General features: G+C 52.7%; 2 protein-coding genes across 4 annotated transcripts in view; one reads left to right on the forward strand and one right to left on the reverse strand.

Annotated features, from left to right (window-relative positions):
• Positions 1 to 323: 323 nt before the first annotated feature.
• On the reverse strand, positions 324 to 2,432 carry LOC125444838 (leucine-rich repeat-containing protein 37A2-like). Its single transcript, XM_048517556.1, has one exon. It carries the CDS (start codon positions 2,430 to 2,432, stop codon positions 324 to 326), a length of 2,109 nt encoding a protein of 702 aa, XP_048373513.1.
• A 2,879-nt stretch (positions 2,433 to 5,311) lies between these two features.
• The window catches only part of PLCD3 (phospholipase C delta 3), a 71,672-nt gene continuing 59,145 nt past the window's right edge, over positions 5,312 to 17,838 (forward strand). For all 3 annotated transcript variants that reach the window (XM_048517589.1, XM_048517591.1, XM_048517590.1), the window contains exon 1: positions 5,312 to 5,531. In XM_048517589.1, coding sequence (XP_048373546.1) covers positions 5,405 to 5,531 — 127 coding nt within the window. In that variant the 5' untranslated portion in view covers positions 5,312 to 5,404. The remainder of the gene's footprint in view (positions 5,532 to 17,838) is intronic.

Consider the following 17,838-nt stretch of genomic DNA (forward strand, 5'->3'; position numbering starts at 1 on the left):
TTCCCCAGATTCTCCTTTTAAACCCCCCCCCCCGGCAAGATTGAATCTGAGGTCCCCAGTTTAAACATTGAAAGTGATGCTGTTTCAGGGTGGGAGAGAATCCACCCCAAAACAGCATCACTTTCAGTGTTGTGTTAACTGGGGACCCCAGATTCTCCCTTTGTGGATTTAAGAGGAGAATCTGGGCTCCTTTCTACAGACAGAAACACGACTGCCGGTTTTAAATCAAAGTCCAACCAAGCACCTGTTCTGTTAGGGTTTTTATATTTGAAAGGTATATTTTAAATCACATCATACTGAACAAAAGCAACACTAAAACATCACTATAGAGGATCTATATAGCTATGCGTAACACGAGGGGGTTCGCCCTCTCCTTCTCCGCCTTCCATCTTCCCACTTCCTGGCACTTTGGTGCCCGTAGCCTCTGCAGTTGGGCTCTCAGCAGAGCCTTCTTCCTCTGCATCTTCATCTTCATCGTCTCCTCCTTCCCCCACTGCTGTAGAAGCTGCTTTTGAACTGGTGGTCTCAGAAGTTCCCTCTGACGCGCCCGAACCCTTTTTCACACTGGGCTTTTGTGGCTGAGTGGAATAGGGGGAGGGGGGAGGCGGTGCAACCTGTAGTTCCAGGGTGAGGGCAAAGGACAGATCTAAACTGAATTCTTTCATGGCGGGTTCCAGAAAGGACGGCCGGGCGTCGCCCCAGTGGCCTCTGCCCGTTTCCTCCAGGTGCTCCTCATCGTGCAATTTGCCCATCATGTAGTTCTGCTCTGTTTCATCCTGAACGTGATACAGGTCTTTGAGCCAAAGGGGCCTGCCATTAATCACCAGAGAGGGTGTTCTGGACAGCTGTACGTCTGGGAGGGGTTTCTTCCTTCTGCCTAGAAAGATCCTGTCTTTGGCTATAGAACACCAAGACCAGATCTCCATCAGGCAGATAGTAGCCGTGACGATCATGATGACGGAGGTTACTGAAAGAGCCAGCAGGAGCCTGCTTCCATACCTGTATCCTCGAGTCTCGTGACTCGCCGTGACATTTGAAGGCCCCTCCAGCTTCCTTGAAATTCCCTGGGTCGATTTGGCTGCCTCCTCGAGGGGCCAGAAGGACGAATCCCACAGGGAAGAGTTCTCGTTGACATTTTCGCTAAGGAATTTCACAAGGAGGCCTGACCTGCAGACGACTTTGGAGCAAGCCCTCTGGCGCGCGGGTGCCGTGCAGTCCGTTCTCAGGATGTGGGTCAGGTGCGAGATGAGTTTCCGCACGGCTGCATTTGGGACAAGGGACGCCGACGTCTGGTTCAGCTCAGTTTCAAAGAGGTCACCCTGAAGCAGGCAGCCATTTTGATGCGCTGAGAAGCCCAGAGGGGGAGAAGCAGAAGTCCCCCAATGTTTCCAGCGTATCCCACGGGGCTGCGTGATGTCAGGTGAGAGTTCTGAGATTTCAGATCTGCCGTCTTCTGCCGGGCGGTTGCTGCCGTCTTGCAGGTTCAGGAGCTCTTCTGTAGTCCAGATCCATGCCCAAGATCCGTGTGCCAGCTTGTCGTTGCTGGGTTCAGCTCTCTCGGGTGCGTCATTTTTGGGTTCGGCTCTCTGTGGCAAGATGTCAAGCAGGCTGCTGCCATTCCACTTCCGGGTTCCTAAGACTTTCGTGATGTCTTCCTGCATCCTGTTTGAACGCTCTTCTTTTTTGCACCCCGTTGCATTCAGGTCACATGACTCCGGGCACCTCAGCTTGACAGCCTCACCTAAAACCTCGATGTCTTTCTTCATGCGGCAAAGACAGCAAAACATCTTTTGGGGCAAGGTGAGCCTTCTCAGGTGCAGGGAGTTCTGCAGCAGGTCCTCCAGCATCCTGGGCGTCACTCCGGTGGCACCGAGATCTAGGAACGTCAGGAAAGGCAGGTGGTAGAAGCAGGGGTCCTGCAGTACCACCAGTGGGTTGTGGCTGAGATCCACCTTGAGCAAAAACCGCAGGCCGTGCCAGGCCCGGAACGTTCCCTCCGCGATCTCCTCGATGCGGTTGCCACGGAGATGGATCACCTGCAGGAACGGGACAGCCTCAAATGCATTCATCTCGATCACCTGGATTTTATTGTATGACAAGTCCAGGTAGGTCAGGGAGAGCAGCCCTTCCAGGGAGCAGTTTTTCAGTGTGCCGAAGCTGTTGTTCTTGAGGACTAAGGTCTCAGCCCAAGGATAGGCAGCCCACACCTCTTTCCCCGTAGACAGAATCGCATTCCCTGTAAAGTCCAAGTACGTGAAAGGAGGAGGGTGACGTTTGGGGAGGGGAACTTGGTGGAATCCTGGGGGGTTGGTGATCCTGCTGCAGTTCAGGATTCCCCGGGTGCAGCGGCAGCGGGTCGGGCAAGGCCTCCCGGCTCCACCCAGAACCATAAGCAGCACCGGTAGGATCCCAAGGAAGAGGTAGGCGTACATCACGGCTGCAGGGTCCACACGACAGCGCCGTAGGCCCTTGCGGACTTTAGAGCAAGCACTGTGTATATACAATATGTGTGATTGGCTGTGACATCATATAGCAGGACACCCAGCATTATGGTGTGTCTGTACCTATGGCAACGACGAAGGCCCTGATTCAGAGGCATGAGGCACCGGTCTTGAGGCAGTGGTTGGGTCTCCGCTAGGGGACAGCTGTCTGAACGTTTCAAATTTATTATAATAATAAAAGGCAAATTTTGTTGTAAGTGCAATCATCATGCAATGTACAGCACACCCATGTGCATCTTAATAGGATATATTTCCCCTTTCGTACACATTTATGCGGAAGAAAAGTTTGGATCTATACGCTGCCTTTCTCTCCTATCAGGAGTCTCGAGGTGGTTTACAAATGCCTTCCCTTTCTCTCCCCACAACAGATGTCATGGCCAGCCTGTGACAACAGACGCCGTGTGAGGCAGGTGGGACTGAGAGAGTTCCAAAGAACTGTGACTATCCCAAGGTCACCCAGCAGGAATGTAGGAGCAGGGAAACAAATCCAGTTCACCAGATAAGAGTTCACCACTCATGTGGAGGAGTGGGGAAGCAAACCCGGTTCTCCAGATTAGAGTCTATCACTATTAGCCGTACACCAGTGAGTGAGTGAGTGAGTGAGTGAGTGAGTGAGTGAGTGAGTGAGTGAGTGAGTGAGTGAGTGAGTAGCAGTGGCGTAGGAGGTTAAGAGCTCGTGTATCTAATCTGGAGGAACCGGGTTTGATTTCCAGCTCTGCCGCCTGAGCTGTGGAGGCTTATCTGGGGAATTCAGATTAGCCTGGGCACTCCCACACATGCCAGCTGGGTGATCTTGGGCTAGTCACAGTTCTTCTGAGCTCTCTCAGCCCCACCTACCTCACAGGGTGTTTGTTGTGAGGGGGGAAGGGCAAGGAGATTGTCAGCCCCTTTGAGTCTCCCTACAGGAGAGAAAGGGGGGATATAAATCCAAACTCTTCCTCTTCTTCTTCTGAGTGAGGGGTGTGTGATGGGGGGAGGGGCAGGAGCCCTAGGCCCCACTCCTCACAGGGTCCACGTGGGGGATGTTCCACTGACACCACATTTCCTCTCCTCAGGAGCCAGGAATTGGGGCCCCCAGGCTGAGGCTGGCCCCCGGTCGAAGGGCAGCATTAGGGGCCTTTTGCTAGCTCCCTTGAGGAGGTGGTTGTGACGCCTCTCCTGGCACCAGCACCCTTAGATGAGCGGGGCTGAGCCAAGTGCCGCCCAGGGTCAAACCTTCCATTCTTGGGAAGCAAGGGAACACTTGGCCGAGCAGCCTCCTTGGGTGAAACATCAGCCCTGGATCCATTCCGGTCTCATTTCAAGCCAGGATTCGGCACCGAGGTAGTCCAGGTGGCCTCAGTTGATGTTCTCCAATTGCATCTTGATGAAGATGGGCCAGCACTACTGATCCTTTTGGATCTGCCAGCTACTTTTGACTGTAGACCACTTGGTCATGGTTGACCAGCTAGGCCTCCCTGGAGATGAGGGGAGCTAGGGGTGATATGTTTCTCCCCGTTCCTCCAGGGATGTCCACAGAGGGCGGCCGTTGGCAGAGAGCCATGAGCCCTCCCCTGGGCCCTCACTGGTGGGGTCCCGCAGGAATCAGCGTGGCTTAGGAGGTTAAGAGGAGAAGCAGCGGCGTAGGAGGTTAGGAGGTTGTGTATCTAATCTGGAGGAACTGGGTTTGATTCCCCGCTCTGCCGCTTGAGTTGTGGAGGCTTATCTGGTGAATTCAGACTAGCCTGTGCACTCCCACACACGCCAGCTGGGTGACCTTAGGCTAGTCACAGCTTCTTGGAGCTCTATCGGCCCCACCCACCTCACAGGGTGTTTGTTGTGAGGGAGCAAGGGCAAGGAGATTGTTCAGCCTCTTTGAGTCTCCTGCAGGAGAGAAAGGGGGGATATAAATCCAAACTCCTCCTCCTCCTCCTCCTGATGTTGCTTCATATCTATGAGCCCTCCGGTGGGGGTGCCACCAATATGCGCATGATACCCAATTCTACCCAATGGCAGTCACAGTCACCACATACAGAAACCATAGTCACTACGACTTTTGCTACATGAAGTGGCAAAATAGTGAACGACATATTTTACCATCTAACAAGAACTTCATTTTCCGTTCTCTTTTGCATCTCAGAATCATAGTCCAACATTTCCTTCCTTTTTTAGGCGTCCCCCCGTAGATGATAGTGGCTGCATCTTTCTTTTGACATTTTCCCCGGTTGTCCAGTCTAATCCTGGTTAGCTGGAGGTGCAAATGGACCACCGGGAAAAACTTTTCTCTTAACTTTGGCCAGGCGGCCGGTGGTCACTTTCATTGCTCCAGTCCGGAAGCCTGGGCGAATCCAGGCGTCCCGAGTCGTCTGCGGAACGTTTGGGCCAGTCGGCCTGGAGGGTTGCCAACCTGGAGGGGGGACCTGGAGATCTGGCAGAATTGGGACTCGCCTCCAGCGGGGAGGGGGGGCGCGTTCGGCTGCTTGCGGGGAGGGGGCTGGATGGCGCGAGGGCCCCCCAGGCTCCAGGCCGTTCCCTTCCCAACGCCAAGCTGGCCGGCGCCTCCGGGCTGGGGGGGGGGGGGCACCCTCGCCTCCTCCGCGGCACAGACGGACCCCCGCCCGGGCCCTCCACCCGGCGAGGGGCGGCAGGCCGGCGGGGGGGGGCTGCTCACTCCCCCCCTTCCAGGCAGGGGTGCAGAGGTGGAGGCAGGGGCCACGGCCGGCGGGGGACGGGGGGGGGGGCGGAGGCGGCGGCTGGAGCGGGAGGGAGGCAGGGAGGGAGGGAGGGAGCGCCTCTCCGATCCGGGCGCGCCAGACAGGCGGAGGGAGGGAGGGAGGCGGCCGGGCGGCCGGGCGGGCGGCGGAGCGGGCCGAGGAGGAGGAGGGCGAGGCGGCGGCGGCGGCGGGTCCGGCGGCGGCTCAGCCATGATTTGCGGCAAGAGGAAAAAGTCCCGCCTGGAGAGCCCCCCCCCGCCGCCCCCGCCGCGCCAAGGAGCCCCCCCGCCCGCGCCCCCGGGGAAGCTGTCGGCGCAGCGCACCTTTCAGAAGCTGGGTGAGTGCGGCGGGACACCCCCCCCCCCGCTTTGCCCCCCGGGCTGGAGCCGCCCTCGGGGCCGCGACCCCGCTTCCCCCAGCGCCAGCGCCGACGTGGGTGGGTGGGCGGGCGGGCGGGCGGGCGGCCTGTCCGGGCCGGGGGGCTTCGGGCCGGAGCATCTCGTGCCGCGCAGTCGTGCAGCCGGCGGCGGGGGGGGGGGAGGGCGGGGAGCGGGGCCCCGGCTTGGGAGGGGGGGCAGGACGGGCCGAGCCCCCCCCCCGCCCAGGCAGTCTACTCGGGAGTCGGGCGGCGGCCCCGGCGGGACGCGTGGCGGGCGGGGCGTCCCGAACCGGCTGAGCGGAGGCTGCGGAGATGTGGCTGGCTTCCCTGGCTCCGCTCCCCGGAGAAGGTGCCCAAGAAGAGGATCGAGACCGTCATAACGAGCCCGGCCTGTTTTAGCGCTTAAAAGCAGTTCGCAGGCCACTGGAGGGGGAGTTCGGGTTGAGCCCCCGGCCTTTCTCTCCTGCAAGGAGCCTCGGGGCGGCCGGCCAACCCCTCCCCTTCCTCTCCCCACAACCTCCCTGGCCAGGCTGGGGGGGGCTGAGAGAGTTCCGAGAAAACCGCGACTGGCCCGAGGTCGGCTTCCTCCTGGGAAAACAAATCTAATGCCCCGGAGGAGAGTCCCCCACTCAAGTGGAGGAGCGGGGAATCGAACCTGGTTCTCCAGAGCAGAGTCCACCACTCTTAACCACTTCACCACGCTGACTCTGGGAACAAAGTTTTTGAAGCACTCGCTTTGGATCTTGTCCATGCGTTTCTCTGTGTGCAAGGCCAAAGGGCAACCAGGTGCATTAGCTGGTCTGCGGGGGTCCCATCCAGGGGCGGTTGTATTGATTCTGGGGCCCAGGGTGACCCCATGCAAGGTGAACAGGCGTGTGTGGTGGCCAGAGGGGTCGGGCACTGGCACCCACGGCTGGCACTCCCTCTTCCCCCACCGTCGGTGGGCCTTGACCGGGGGGAGGGGGGGGGGGGGTTGGGTTGCTCCGAACGCCCTGTGGCTCAGACCAGCCCTGGTCCCCCATCTGTTTTGGGTTTAGATTTTGGTGTTCGACACCAGTTGAAGTTTAGGGACAGTATTGTGGAAAGCCACCAGAACCAACAGGCTGCAGTGGGTGGGTGGGTTCCCAGGCAGTGGTCTGGTAGTTTTTGCTCCTAACATTTTGCCCACACCTGTAACTGGCAGCTTCAGAAACATGTCTGGGTGAGATGGGTTTCTCTCTGTGGCACCAAACACATCTCGCCCTGACGTGCCTCTGAAGAGGATCGTAGTTGTGGACAAAACATTCGGAGCAAAAACTACCAGACCGAGGCCACACGGCCCAGAAAACCCACAACAGCCAGTTTAGGGGCATGTTACATAGTGGGTGGTTCCAGTATATTTTTCCCTGATTTCCTGCCTCTCTCCTGTTGAGTTTAAGCAGTTGGCAAGCTTCAAGAACTCAACACGCTAGATTAGAACTTTATTGTATAAAGAGTTTAAACTGGCTAATTTGCTAGTAAGCAAGTCTAATTTCTCCAAGAATTAGACAGGCATTAGTTAAAAATCTCCCTGAAGTTAAGCGTTAGTTGAGCTGTTGTTTATTAGTCTGGCCAGGTGCTTTGGGGTCACGCAGGTGTTGTGATTTTGGAACAGGAATGTAGCAGCCTGCAGGTTAGAAAAGTGCACATTCTGGTTCCCAGGCCTGGAAGGAGCACGGTCTGTTGCCTGACCTACACCAGTAGGAAGCCGAATGAGTTGGAGACAGCGAGGAAGGCCCCCTCCCAGTCTGTGCTGCTGCCCTGCTCAGATTTGGGGCTTGGACTGTTTAGGTAGAATGTGGATTCCTGCCAGGTGAGCATTTCTCAGCCTCCCTGTTACCTCGCCTTACCTCGAATGCCTGGGACAGGCTCCCCGTTGTGGATTCTTTCCCACACTGTTTATTTTGATTTGCATTCCTGGTATATCCCCCAATTGTGAAGGAGACACTCCAGGCTCTCTGGGTGGTCCCATTTCGCAGTCCTGGAGGTTGGGACTTCCTTCTTGACTACTGCCGTGTTTCCCCGAAAATAAGACAGTGTCTTATATTAATTTTTGCTCCCCAAGATGCGCGATGTCTTATTTCCAGGGGATGTCTTATTTTTCTGTGTTCTGTTCGTCAGGCATGCTTCCAAACAAAAACTTTGCTATGTCTTACTTTCGGGGGATGCCTTCTATTTCACAAGTCAGCAAAACCTCTACTACGTCTTATTTTCCGGGGATGTCTTATATTTGGGGAAACAGGGTAGAAGGACCAGATTGGGGGCGTTTGAAGCGCTGGCGCTGTGGGGCTCAGTCAGGTGGGAAATCCTCTCCCCACAGCAGTGTGATTGGGCTCAGCTTTGGGGCTTGGTGAGGTGCACTTTATGGAGCCTGTTCTGACCTGACCCCCCCTCCCCCCCCCCCCATCCAAGCAGTGTAACCTGATAGCTTTGCCTGCTGGGCTTCTAGCTCTAGACCTGAGTGTGGCCATGAGTTTCTCTCTCCTTCCTGTTTTGCAGTTTGGAATGCGACAAACTCCTTGACTTTTACCATCAGGCTATAGGGCAGTGGTGGTGAACCTTTGGCACTCCAGATGTTATGGACTACAGTTCCCATCAGCCCCTGCCAGCATGGGGCTGATGGGAATTGTAGTCCATAACATCTGGAGTGCCAAAGGTTCGGCACTGTGGCTATAGGGTTTTTCAAAATTGTTAGGAGGGACTCTGACCCCTGCGCTTCCCCAATCTGAAATGGTCCCAAGGAGCTCTTTCGGGTGGCTTCAAATAGGGGAAATGGTGTGGCGAAAGGTTGAAATCTGCCTCTTTGCCCCACTCTTGAGTTGGAGTACACCGTGTCAACTGTGTGAAGAAACACCGTAGGTTTAAACATAGGTGTCAAACTTGCAGCCCTCCAGATGTTATGGACTACAGTTCCCATCATCCCCTGCCAGCATCATGCTTTGGGAACTGTAGTCCATATCATCTGGAGGGCCGCGAGTTTGACTCCTGTGGTTTAATACCTCTGGGAGCCCCGTGTGCTCCGTGCATCAGGTCAGGGGGAGCTATCAGTTTCAAGGGGGTCAAGCAAGCCCTCGAGTCTAGACTGTGGTGTGTATGTAGAGTTAGAATAATGAGGTTGTGTGCATTCCCCAATACTAATTCCCCCCTCTGGGATACTTTTTAAGTCATTCAGGGATAGTGCAGATCAGTCGCTCCCCCCCCCCCCCAGTTTTCTCAGGTGATGCCAGACCACTGTCAACATTGAGAGGTAGTATAGTGTAGTGGGCAGAGTGTTGGATCAGTATCTGGGAGACGCCTGTTCAAATCCTCCCCATTCCACAGAAATTTGCTGGGTGACTTTGGCCGACTCTCACACTCGTAGCCTAACTTTCTGTAAAGAAGTTCCCCTAAGTTAGGGGCCCTCCTTGATTGCCAGTCTGTAGCCGTGCCGTGGGTGGGTGGGTGGGGGAAACCAGAGCCTTACAGCCAGCCCTATAGGGTAAGGTTTAGTCAGTTACTGGGCAGCTTGGCAGCCATAAAGAAACACAACATATAAGGGATGAGTTTATTTAAGCAGATCACAAATTATTACACAGAGCAGGCACAACTCCACACAAAGTAAGAAACCCAGCCCTAAGCGAGGACATTCGCCAACACACGTGAAATGGGCAAGATTGGTTTGCACTGATTTTAGTCTTCTCAGCCTCATGCCCCCCCGGACTGTTCAATAACGAAACTTCTGGCTCCTTCCGCACATGCAGAATAATGCACTTTCAAACTGCTTCCAGTGCTCTTTAAAGCTGTGCGGAATGGCAAAATCCACTTGCAAACAGTTGTGAAAGTGGTTTGAAAACGCATTATTTTGCGTGTGCGGAAGGGGCCTCTGTGTTCAGATGATTTCTTTGTTATGAAACAGCATCAGGGGAAAAACAGTTAGGCTTCTGTTGCCAGAACTGAAGCATAAGCAGCAACGCACCCCCATTATAGCCCCCACGACACCACCCCTGAACACCAGCCCCCAAGGGGGTTGGACTTCCTCCAGTCCCACGGCCCAGAGACAGCGCACAGCCTTCACTTGGGTCAGAACCAGGACTGGGTAGATCATGACAGTCCGGTTTTCCAGAGCTCTGACTGGCTTTGCACAGCGTGGTCCCTGCCCCCGACTCCACCAGCTACTCTCAGTTTCTGCTCCAAGGTCCTGCAGAGCGGCTCTCATTGATGACCCCTTTTGCCCTTTATTAGAATTTCCCAGATGAGGTTCCAGTGTTAAACAAAGCAGGTCTTGGCCCGGCCAGGTAGACTGGCTGATGAACCCCTGGTTGCCCCCTCCCCCTGACCAAGCAAAAATCCCAAATGTCAGGTAGGCCAGGTGGCCACTCCCCACCTCTCACCAGGTGAGCCAGCATGAGACTGCAGGCTGCCCAGCCGAGACAGGAGGTAAGAGGCCAGGCAACGCGTAACACCTGCACGGCTATTCTCCCCGACTGTCACCTTCGCCTTTTGGTCATCGCAAACGCTAGAAAATTACTTGCGACTCAAGGAAATCAGCCCGACATCCTGTGATCCACAGAAATTATACTGAACAATGAAATGATTCCTAACAACTAAGGGAACAGATCACGGGAACAGATCACGAAGGCTGCGGAAAAGGGAGACTTTGTGACACTCGCCTGGCAGAGTTGTTTTGAGGATAAAATGGAGGAGGGGGAAATGTTGTCAAGCACGTTGCGTTTCCATCGGGGAGGGAAGTGGGGTATAAACAAAGTCAGTAAACAAATAACAAAGAAGTTGCTGGGTTTCTCGGGAGTGATGAGCAAGGGCAGCGCCTTAAAAATCTTATTAAGATTTAAGAATAGAGATTACTACGGGGTGGATATACACCCAAGATAAAGGTAAATAGCCAGGCCAAGAAGATCACTATTGGCCTCTATGACAACTTATGTATATTATGGTTTACCTGGTTTGATTTGGTTTACTATGTACTTTTATCAATGTAACCATATAAACTGTTGATTAAAAATAAACTATTTGAAACTCAAAAAAAAAAAATTCAGACTAGTATTTTTCTGCATATGTGGAGCGAATCATCTCCCAAAAATGTAGAAAGTTGTAAACTTGCAACTTTCTACATTTTTGGAAGATGATTCACTCCAAGACAGCCCCTTTTCACTAATAGTGGAAATGGGACTGTCAACATTTGCTAAAAGTGTAAGAATGCACTTTCAAAATAGTTACTGATTACTTCTTGAAACCACCTTTCCTGTGCAAAGTCCCTGGTTTGGATAAGAGCAGGCCCCTAGCCAGAGAATTTTCATGGAGGGGGGCAAACTGGTCCAGTGGTGGTCAGCCTATCATTATTTATTTCCTTTATTATTTATTTATTTGTGCTTTATTATTTATTCACCAATTTGGTCCTTGAGACTCAAGGTGCGTTCGTGATATCAAGCAACATAATTGAATAGCGTGAGGGATTTAATATGCAATGCAATAGATCTAGGATTACAAAAATTAGAAAAGTGCAGAAAAGGTTTCAGACATCTGATGAACCCCAGGAGTTTAAAATGAGAACTCTTCAGCGCTGCAAACTACTAATTCTGTTCGAGGCAATTGTCTAGACCAGTGGTGGTGAACCTTTGGCACTCCAGATGTTATGGACTACAATTCCCATCAGCCCCTGCCAGCATGGCCAATTGGCCATGCTGGCAGGGGCTGATGGGAATTGTAGTCCATAACATCTGGAGTGCCAAAGGTTTGCCACCACTGGTCTAGACAATTCACTTTTGGAAGATCTTTTAAACCTCAGCGCCTTCCTTTTTAACCATGGAAAATGTGTCTTTCAGAGACGGGTGATGGGGTTCCCGCCAGCCCTGGTACTTTTTGCCCAACCTGTTTGGTTTTTTTTAAATTGCTAAACTAGCGGGTCTTCTCAAAAATCCCAGGTTGCCACCGCTTGCAAGTGAACGGTCTGGCAGGAGGCGATGTATTTCCTTCCCTTTTCCTTGTTAAAGTTTTTTCTTTGCAGCTTGCGTCTGCATAGCTATGCAGGTGCAGATGGTAGTATCATGGGACATCGGCATGGCTGTGGGGGTTCATTTGTGCACGCCTGCATCGCTACGCATGTGTGGGGAGTAATTAAAAAAATAGACACGTCTCCACATGAAGAAGGCACCACAGCAACCCAGAATGTTTCCGTGGGCTCCAATCGCTGCCTGCACAGAATGCAGGAAAGCAGGTTCCTTTATCCCAACGTTTGCTGTGCTGAAGGGCCCATGTCTTAAGCTACAAACACCTCCTGATCTTCATTGTCGGCGTGCCCTCTTGCTGGAAAACACAGAGCTACAAAAAGATGGACTCTGTTTTCATGGAGCAGAGTCGTATTTTTCCGAGCTGGACAGCAAAAGTCTATTGTATCAATTCTCGCTGTTAATTATTCCGCAAAATGTCCTGCGATCCTGTACTTAGAGCTGAGCTCTCCCCTTGCCCCAATTATCTGCTGCACCCTCTTTACAAGAGCCATTGAAGGCGCAAGGAAGTCAGGTGACTCGGTCACTCCAGACGGCAAATGGAGGGGAAACACATTTTTATTGCCCCTGTGCAGAATCTTCACTTTTTAAAAAACGTGTCCGTGACAGAGGGGCCAGCCTCGCCCTTTGCACCCTGTGCTAGTTTGCTTGGGGGCAAAGATGTCTTCTCTTGCCCATAGTTTGGAGTGGTATAGGAGGAGTTTGGGTTTACACCCTTGCCTTTCTCTCCTTTCTTTCCTCTTCCCACAACAGTCAACATACCTTAGCACAGTAGTGGCAAACCTTTGGCACTCCAGATGTTATGGACTTCAATTCCCATCAGCCCCTGCCAGCATGGCCAATTAGCCATGCTGGAAGGGGCTGATGGGAATTGTAGTCCATAACATCTGGAGTGCCAAAGGTTCGCCACCACAGCCTTAGCATTTTGACACCTCATTACCTCATTGTCCTACTCTGTATGGGCAATTCCGCACACGAGTAAAATAGGTTCGACCCAGTTCCCTGAGAAGGGTACTAACCTAGGTTGAAGCCATTGTTGTTCCCCACTGCAACCAGCTTGATCCCAGCTCGGATCATCCTGTGCCTCTTCGCCACTCCTTTCCAATTGGCTACTGTTCTGCGGCCATGTTCCGTCTATCCCCACAAACGTTATAAAAAAAACCGCCACAGGAATGGAGGGACGAATGTGGCGTTTTTTGATTAGCCGCTTACATTGGTATGCGGAAATTGTGCGCCGTTTGTGTGACCAGCCATCGCTTCGAATGCAAGAAAGAAGAGGGGAAAAAATTAGGCACGATTTTCGCCGTGGCGGTTCTCCAGCTGCACGCATGCCCGAAACACTCAGCTGTGATTGGCTGAATGGGGGACTCCTGGCACCAGAGATTCCGCACTTTACTGGAATCGAGCAGGGTTCCCTGAAAAAGTAGTCGTTCCCAACTGGAGTCGGAAATTTGACCGTTACACAGGGTGAAGCTGGTACAAAACCACTTCAATCCCAGTGATTGTGCGGAGCACTTAGGTTGAACGCAGCTCGAACCTAGGTTGATAACGCAAGTGCGGAATTGACCTATGTGTGGGCCAGGATTAAGACTGTCCCTGCTTTGGTGCTAGAGACCAGACTTCCAGGTCTGAGGGCCCAGATCATCCCTGTTTAGCAGGCTGCCACCGCTGGTCACTCAACCAGGTGCCTGCAACCTGCCAGGCTGCTCGGTGCTTGACGTAAGGGTTGAAACTGCTAAAAGCAGAATGCTGCGGTCAGTTTGCCCCAGGGAGGCAGCTTCGTGCTTCTCTAAATCCGTCCTTTTACAGTTCCATTTGTAGCATGTCCATTTCACCCATGACTGAGGGTGGGGGGGTGGGCCAGGGTGGCGTCATGGCGAAGAGTGGTGGACTCTTACCTGGAGAACTGGGCTTGACTCTCCACACCTGTGCACGAGTGGCGGATTTGTTTCTCCGCTCCTCAGCATAACTTGGAGACAAACTAGATTGGGCAGAATCATGGCTTTACTTGAAGCAAGCGATGGCTGATTTTAGGCATCGTTTCATGCCTGACTCCTTTCAGGCCCAGGGATCTGCTGCTCATGTCTGGAAAAAGAGACGGGATGACATCGTCCCACCTGCAGGTCTGGTCCATCCCTGCTTATGGTACCTGTTTTCCCCGGGGAGCAAATCCTCTCAAAATAGCCGCTGGCCTTCCAGGGATGGCGTCTGGTCTATAATTAATCTTGCGCATTAAGACTGATCAATGTGCAAAGTCAACACAGGGACTGTTGGGGAACGGAGATCCTTGGCAGCTGAGCAAGACAGGTCTTTGGTTCAGCCCCCTGTTGCTCAGCTGCCTTGAGGTTTCCTGGAGCAGATCCCTTTCTCTCCGGCTTGGCAACCTGGCGTGCTGCGATGAAGGGGAAAGAGGCCGGAGGGTTCTAAAACATTGATTTGTTTGACTGTTGTGGGTTTCCTGGGCTGTGTGGTTGTGGTCTGGTGGTTTCTGCTCTTACAGTGTTTCACATATCTTACTGCGACATGCCTCTGAGAAGGTGCCAGCCATAGATGCAGGCGAAGCCCACGGCCACCAGTCGATTTCAGCCGTGAAAGCCTGCGACAATACATTTATTTGTTTGCTGTCTTCCTTTATACCCTACTTTTCTCCCCGGTGGGGGCCCACAGCAGCTTACAGAGTTGTCCCTTTCTCCATTTTATCCTCAGAACAACCCTGTGAGGTAGGCCAAGCTGGGAGGATGTGACGGGCCACAGGCCACTTTGCAAGCTTCTGGATCAAACTTACCTAAAATTTCTGGACCAAACTTACTGAATCAAACTTACCTAAAATTTCTGACCTGGATGGGCCCTGCGATCCTGATCTCGTCAGCTCTCAGGAACTGAGTAGGGTTGGCCTCCTTAGTATCTAGATAAGAACATAAGAACATAAGAACAAGCCAGCTGGATCAGACCAGAGTCCATCTAGTCCAGCTCTCTGCTACTCGCAGTGGCCCACCAGGTGCCTTTGGGAGCTCACGTGCAGGATGTGAAAGCAATGGCCTGCTGCGGCTGTTGCTCCCGAGCACCTGGACTGTTTGGGATTGCTGTGCAGAAGAAGGCAATGTTGAAAATCCTACAGGGTTGCTATAAGCTGGCTGCGACTCGACAGCACTTGACACACACGGAATATCTGGGCTACTTCCTTGAGAATAGTTTCAGGAGCAGTGACCTTTGCCTGATTTCAAGGCAGAGTAAAATACGCTCATGGGTTGCACGCTCATGTCCCAAGCTGGAGAGAAGTCATTTTGGCTGTACAGAGGGCTTCAGACGTTGTGCAAGGGATGCTGTTGTTCCCGGAGGCTGGCTGCTCGGATCTCTGCCTAATCGGTTTGTTACAAAAATGTGAAAACCCGTTTGCCCGGAAGTGACAGAGAGGCAAGAAAAAGGAGGCTGACAGCAGCGACATTGCTGTGTGTGCGTAAACCCCTCTTCGTCACACACAGAGTTGCTTCCTGACCCCACCCCACCCACAGACACATCGGCCGTTTCCGCACGGTTTCTGTGCATGTTGCACAGGTGCAGCTGATTGGACTGCGGGATGATTGGCATGGCTGCCGGGGTTCGTTTCTGCATGCCTTCGCAGCGATGCATGCATTGCAGGAAATTAAAAGACACAGAAGCACGTCCGAGCGAAGGTGCAAAAGCAACCCGGGTTGTTTCCAAGAGCTCCAGTCGCTGCCTAAGTGGGTGAAGGGCACACACGCAGATGGAAAATAAGAAAACAAGTTCGTTTAGAATGATTGCAACCCATTAAAAATGCGCTGTGCGGAATCCACCGTTGGCAGAATTCAGTGGTCCATGTTGAGTTCAGTCATTGCTGAGACTGTAGCTGCGCGGACCGGCCTGTCTGCATTTCTAACATATCTGTTGGTTGACATTTGACGCAGCTGCCAAAAATTCCCAGGTGAATGGTGACTACCCCAGACACTGGCTGCGTGTTGTGTTACCAACAGAACAGGCCTGGACTCGTCAACTCTCTTGTTCTATCAACCAAAGACCATGTTTTTTTTTCCCCAGGGCGCCTTCCTAGGAATATGTTGTCAGTCTGTTGTTAGGGACTCTTGAGGTTTGACACTTGAACTTGCAAAAGGGGACTTGCTCATTCTCTGCCCTGAATCTGGAGAGGATCCTAGTTTTCTGGGCGCATCCACATGGTAGGGATTCTTTGCGTTGGGGTGCTGTGTGGTTTCTGGGCTTTATGGCCGTGTCCTAGAAGCATTCTCTCCTGACATTTCGCCTGCATCTGTGGCTGGCATCTTCAGAGGATCTGAGCCTTCGACAATACATTCTTTGCATTTGTTGCCACTGTGAATGGAGAATCACGCACGTTGACCGTGGAGCGTCCACGCCGGGGGTTTCTTTGCACTCTTTATCTGTCAGTTTCCATTTTCCATGCAGTTCCCCCCGTTGTGCTACCGGAGGGCTCCCTAGAAAACCTGCAATTGCTACAGCAATTATTGTGTAAAAGTCCTCCAGTGCAACACCAGGGAACGTGCTATCCACAAGGGGCCGACAGAAGGAAAACAGTGCCATTGTGGGCGGGGGGCGGCCTTCAAAAAACACACATCTTCCTATCCAGGTGGCACGCGAACCTGCTAGGACTTTAAAAAAAAGACGATGGTTTAACAGGTTTGAAAAAGTGCATGTGGAGGGCAAGGGAAAGCTGGGAGGCTGATGATTGAAGGGTGATGTGATGCGGCTCTTCCCAAAGTCTGCGCTTCAGGGGAGAAGCAAGAAGTAAACAGAACGCCCACGCGGAGGTTTCCCTGGAGTCTCCTGTGGCAAACTCACCTGCCCATCTTGCTTTCGATGGCAAGAATACTCACCTGCGCTCCAGATGTGCGTTTTATTCCCCTCATTACAACAGTGTGCAAAATGTTGTGTCTTATTAAGCCCTTTTTCTCTTTTAGTTAAGTGAACCTGCATCAGAGCCAGCGTGGTGTACCAGTAGTAGTTAAGAGCAGTGGACTCTAATCTGGAGAGCCAGGTTTGATCCCCCACCCCTCCACATGAGAAGTGGACTCTTATCTGGTGAACTGGATTCTTACGGCAGCACCCTTCCAGTACGGCTTTTTAACCGTGCAGATCCCCTGATCCCCAGCAGAGTATTTTTAGGTGTTTAAAGGGGACATAAGAACATAAGAACTAGCCTGCTGGATCAGACCAGAGTCCATCTAGTCCAGCACTCTGCTACTCGCAGTGGCCCACCAGGTGCCTTCGGGAGCTCACGTGCAGGAGGTGAAAGCAATGGCCTTAAGAACATAAGAACTAGTCTGCTGGATCAGACCAGAGTCCATCTAGTCCAGCACTCTGCTACTCGCAGTGGCCCACCAGGGGCCTTTGGGAGCTCACGTGCAGGAGGTGAAAGCAATGGCCTTAAGAACATAAGAACTAGTCTGCTGGATCAGACCAGAGTCCATCTAGTCCAGCACTCTGCTACTCGCAGTGGCCCACCAGGTGCCTTCGGGAGCTCACGTGCAGGAGGTGAAAGCAATGGCCTTAAGAACATAAGAACTAGTCTGCTGGATCAGACCAGAGTCCATCTAGTCCAGCACTCTGCTACTCGCAGTGGCCCACCAGGTGCCTTTGGGAGCTCCCATACAGGATGTGAAAGCAATGGCCTTCTGCGGCTGTTGCTCCCGAGCACCTGGTCTGCTAAGGCATTTGCAATCTGAGATCAAGGAGGATCAAGATTGGTAGCCATAGATCGACTTCTCCTCCATCAATCTGTCCAAGCCCTTTTTAAAGCTATCCAGGTTAGTGGCCATCACCACCTCCTGTGGCAGCATATTCCAAACACCAATCACACGTTGCGTGAAGAAGTGTTTCCTTTTATTAGTCCTAATTCTTCCCCCCAGCATTTTCAATGGATGCCCCCTGGTTCTAGTAGTGTGAGAAAGAGAGAAAAATTTCTCTCTGTCAACATTTTCTACCCCATGCATAATTTTATAGACTTCAATCATATCCCCCCTCAGACGTCTCCTCTCCAAACTAAAGAGTCCCAAACGCTGCAGCCTCTCCTCATAAGGAAGGTGCTCCAGTCCCTCAATCATCCTCGTTGCCCTTCTCTGCACTTTTTCTATCTCTTCAGTATCCTTTTTGAGATGTGGCAACCAGAACTGAACACAGTTTGCCTTTTTCACAGCTGCCATGCATTGAGTTGACATTCCCATGGAACTATCAACTAAGGCGCCTAAATCCCTTTC

The sequence above is a fragment of the Sphaerodactylus townsendi genome, linkage group LG15, assembly GCF_021028975.2.
Source record: "Sphaerodactylus townsendi isolate TG3544 linkage group LG15, MPM_Stown_v2.3, whole genome shotgun sequence".
Lineage (NCBI taxonomy): Eukaryota > Metazoa > Chordata > Lepidosauria > Squamata > Sphaerodactylidae > Sphaerodactylus > Sphaerodactylus townsendi.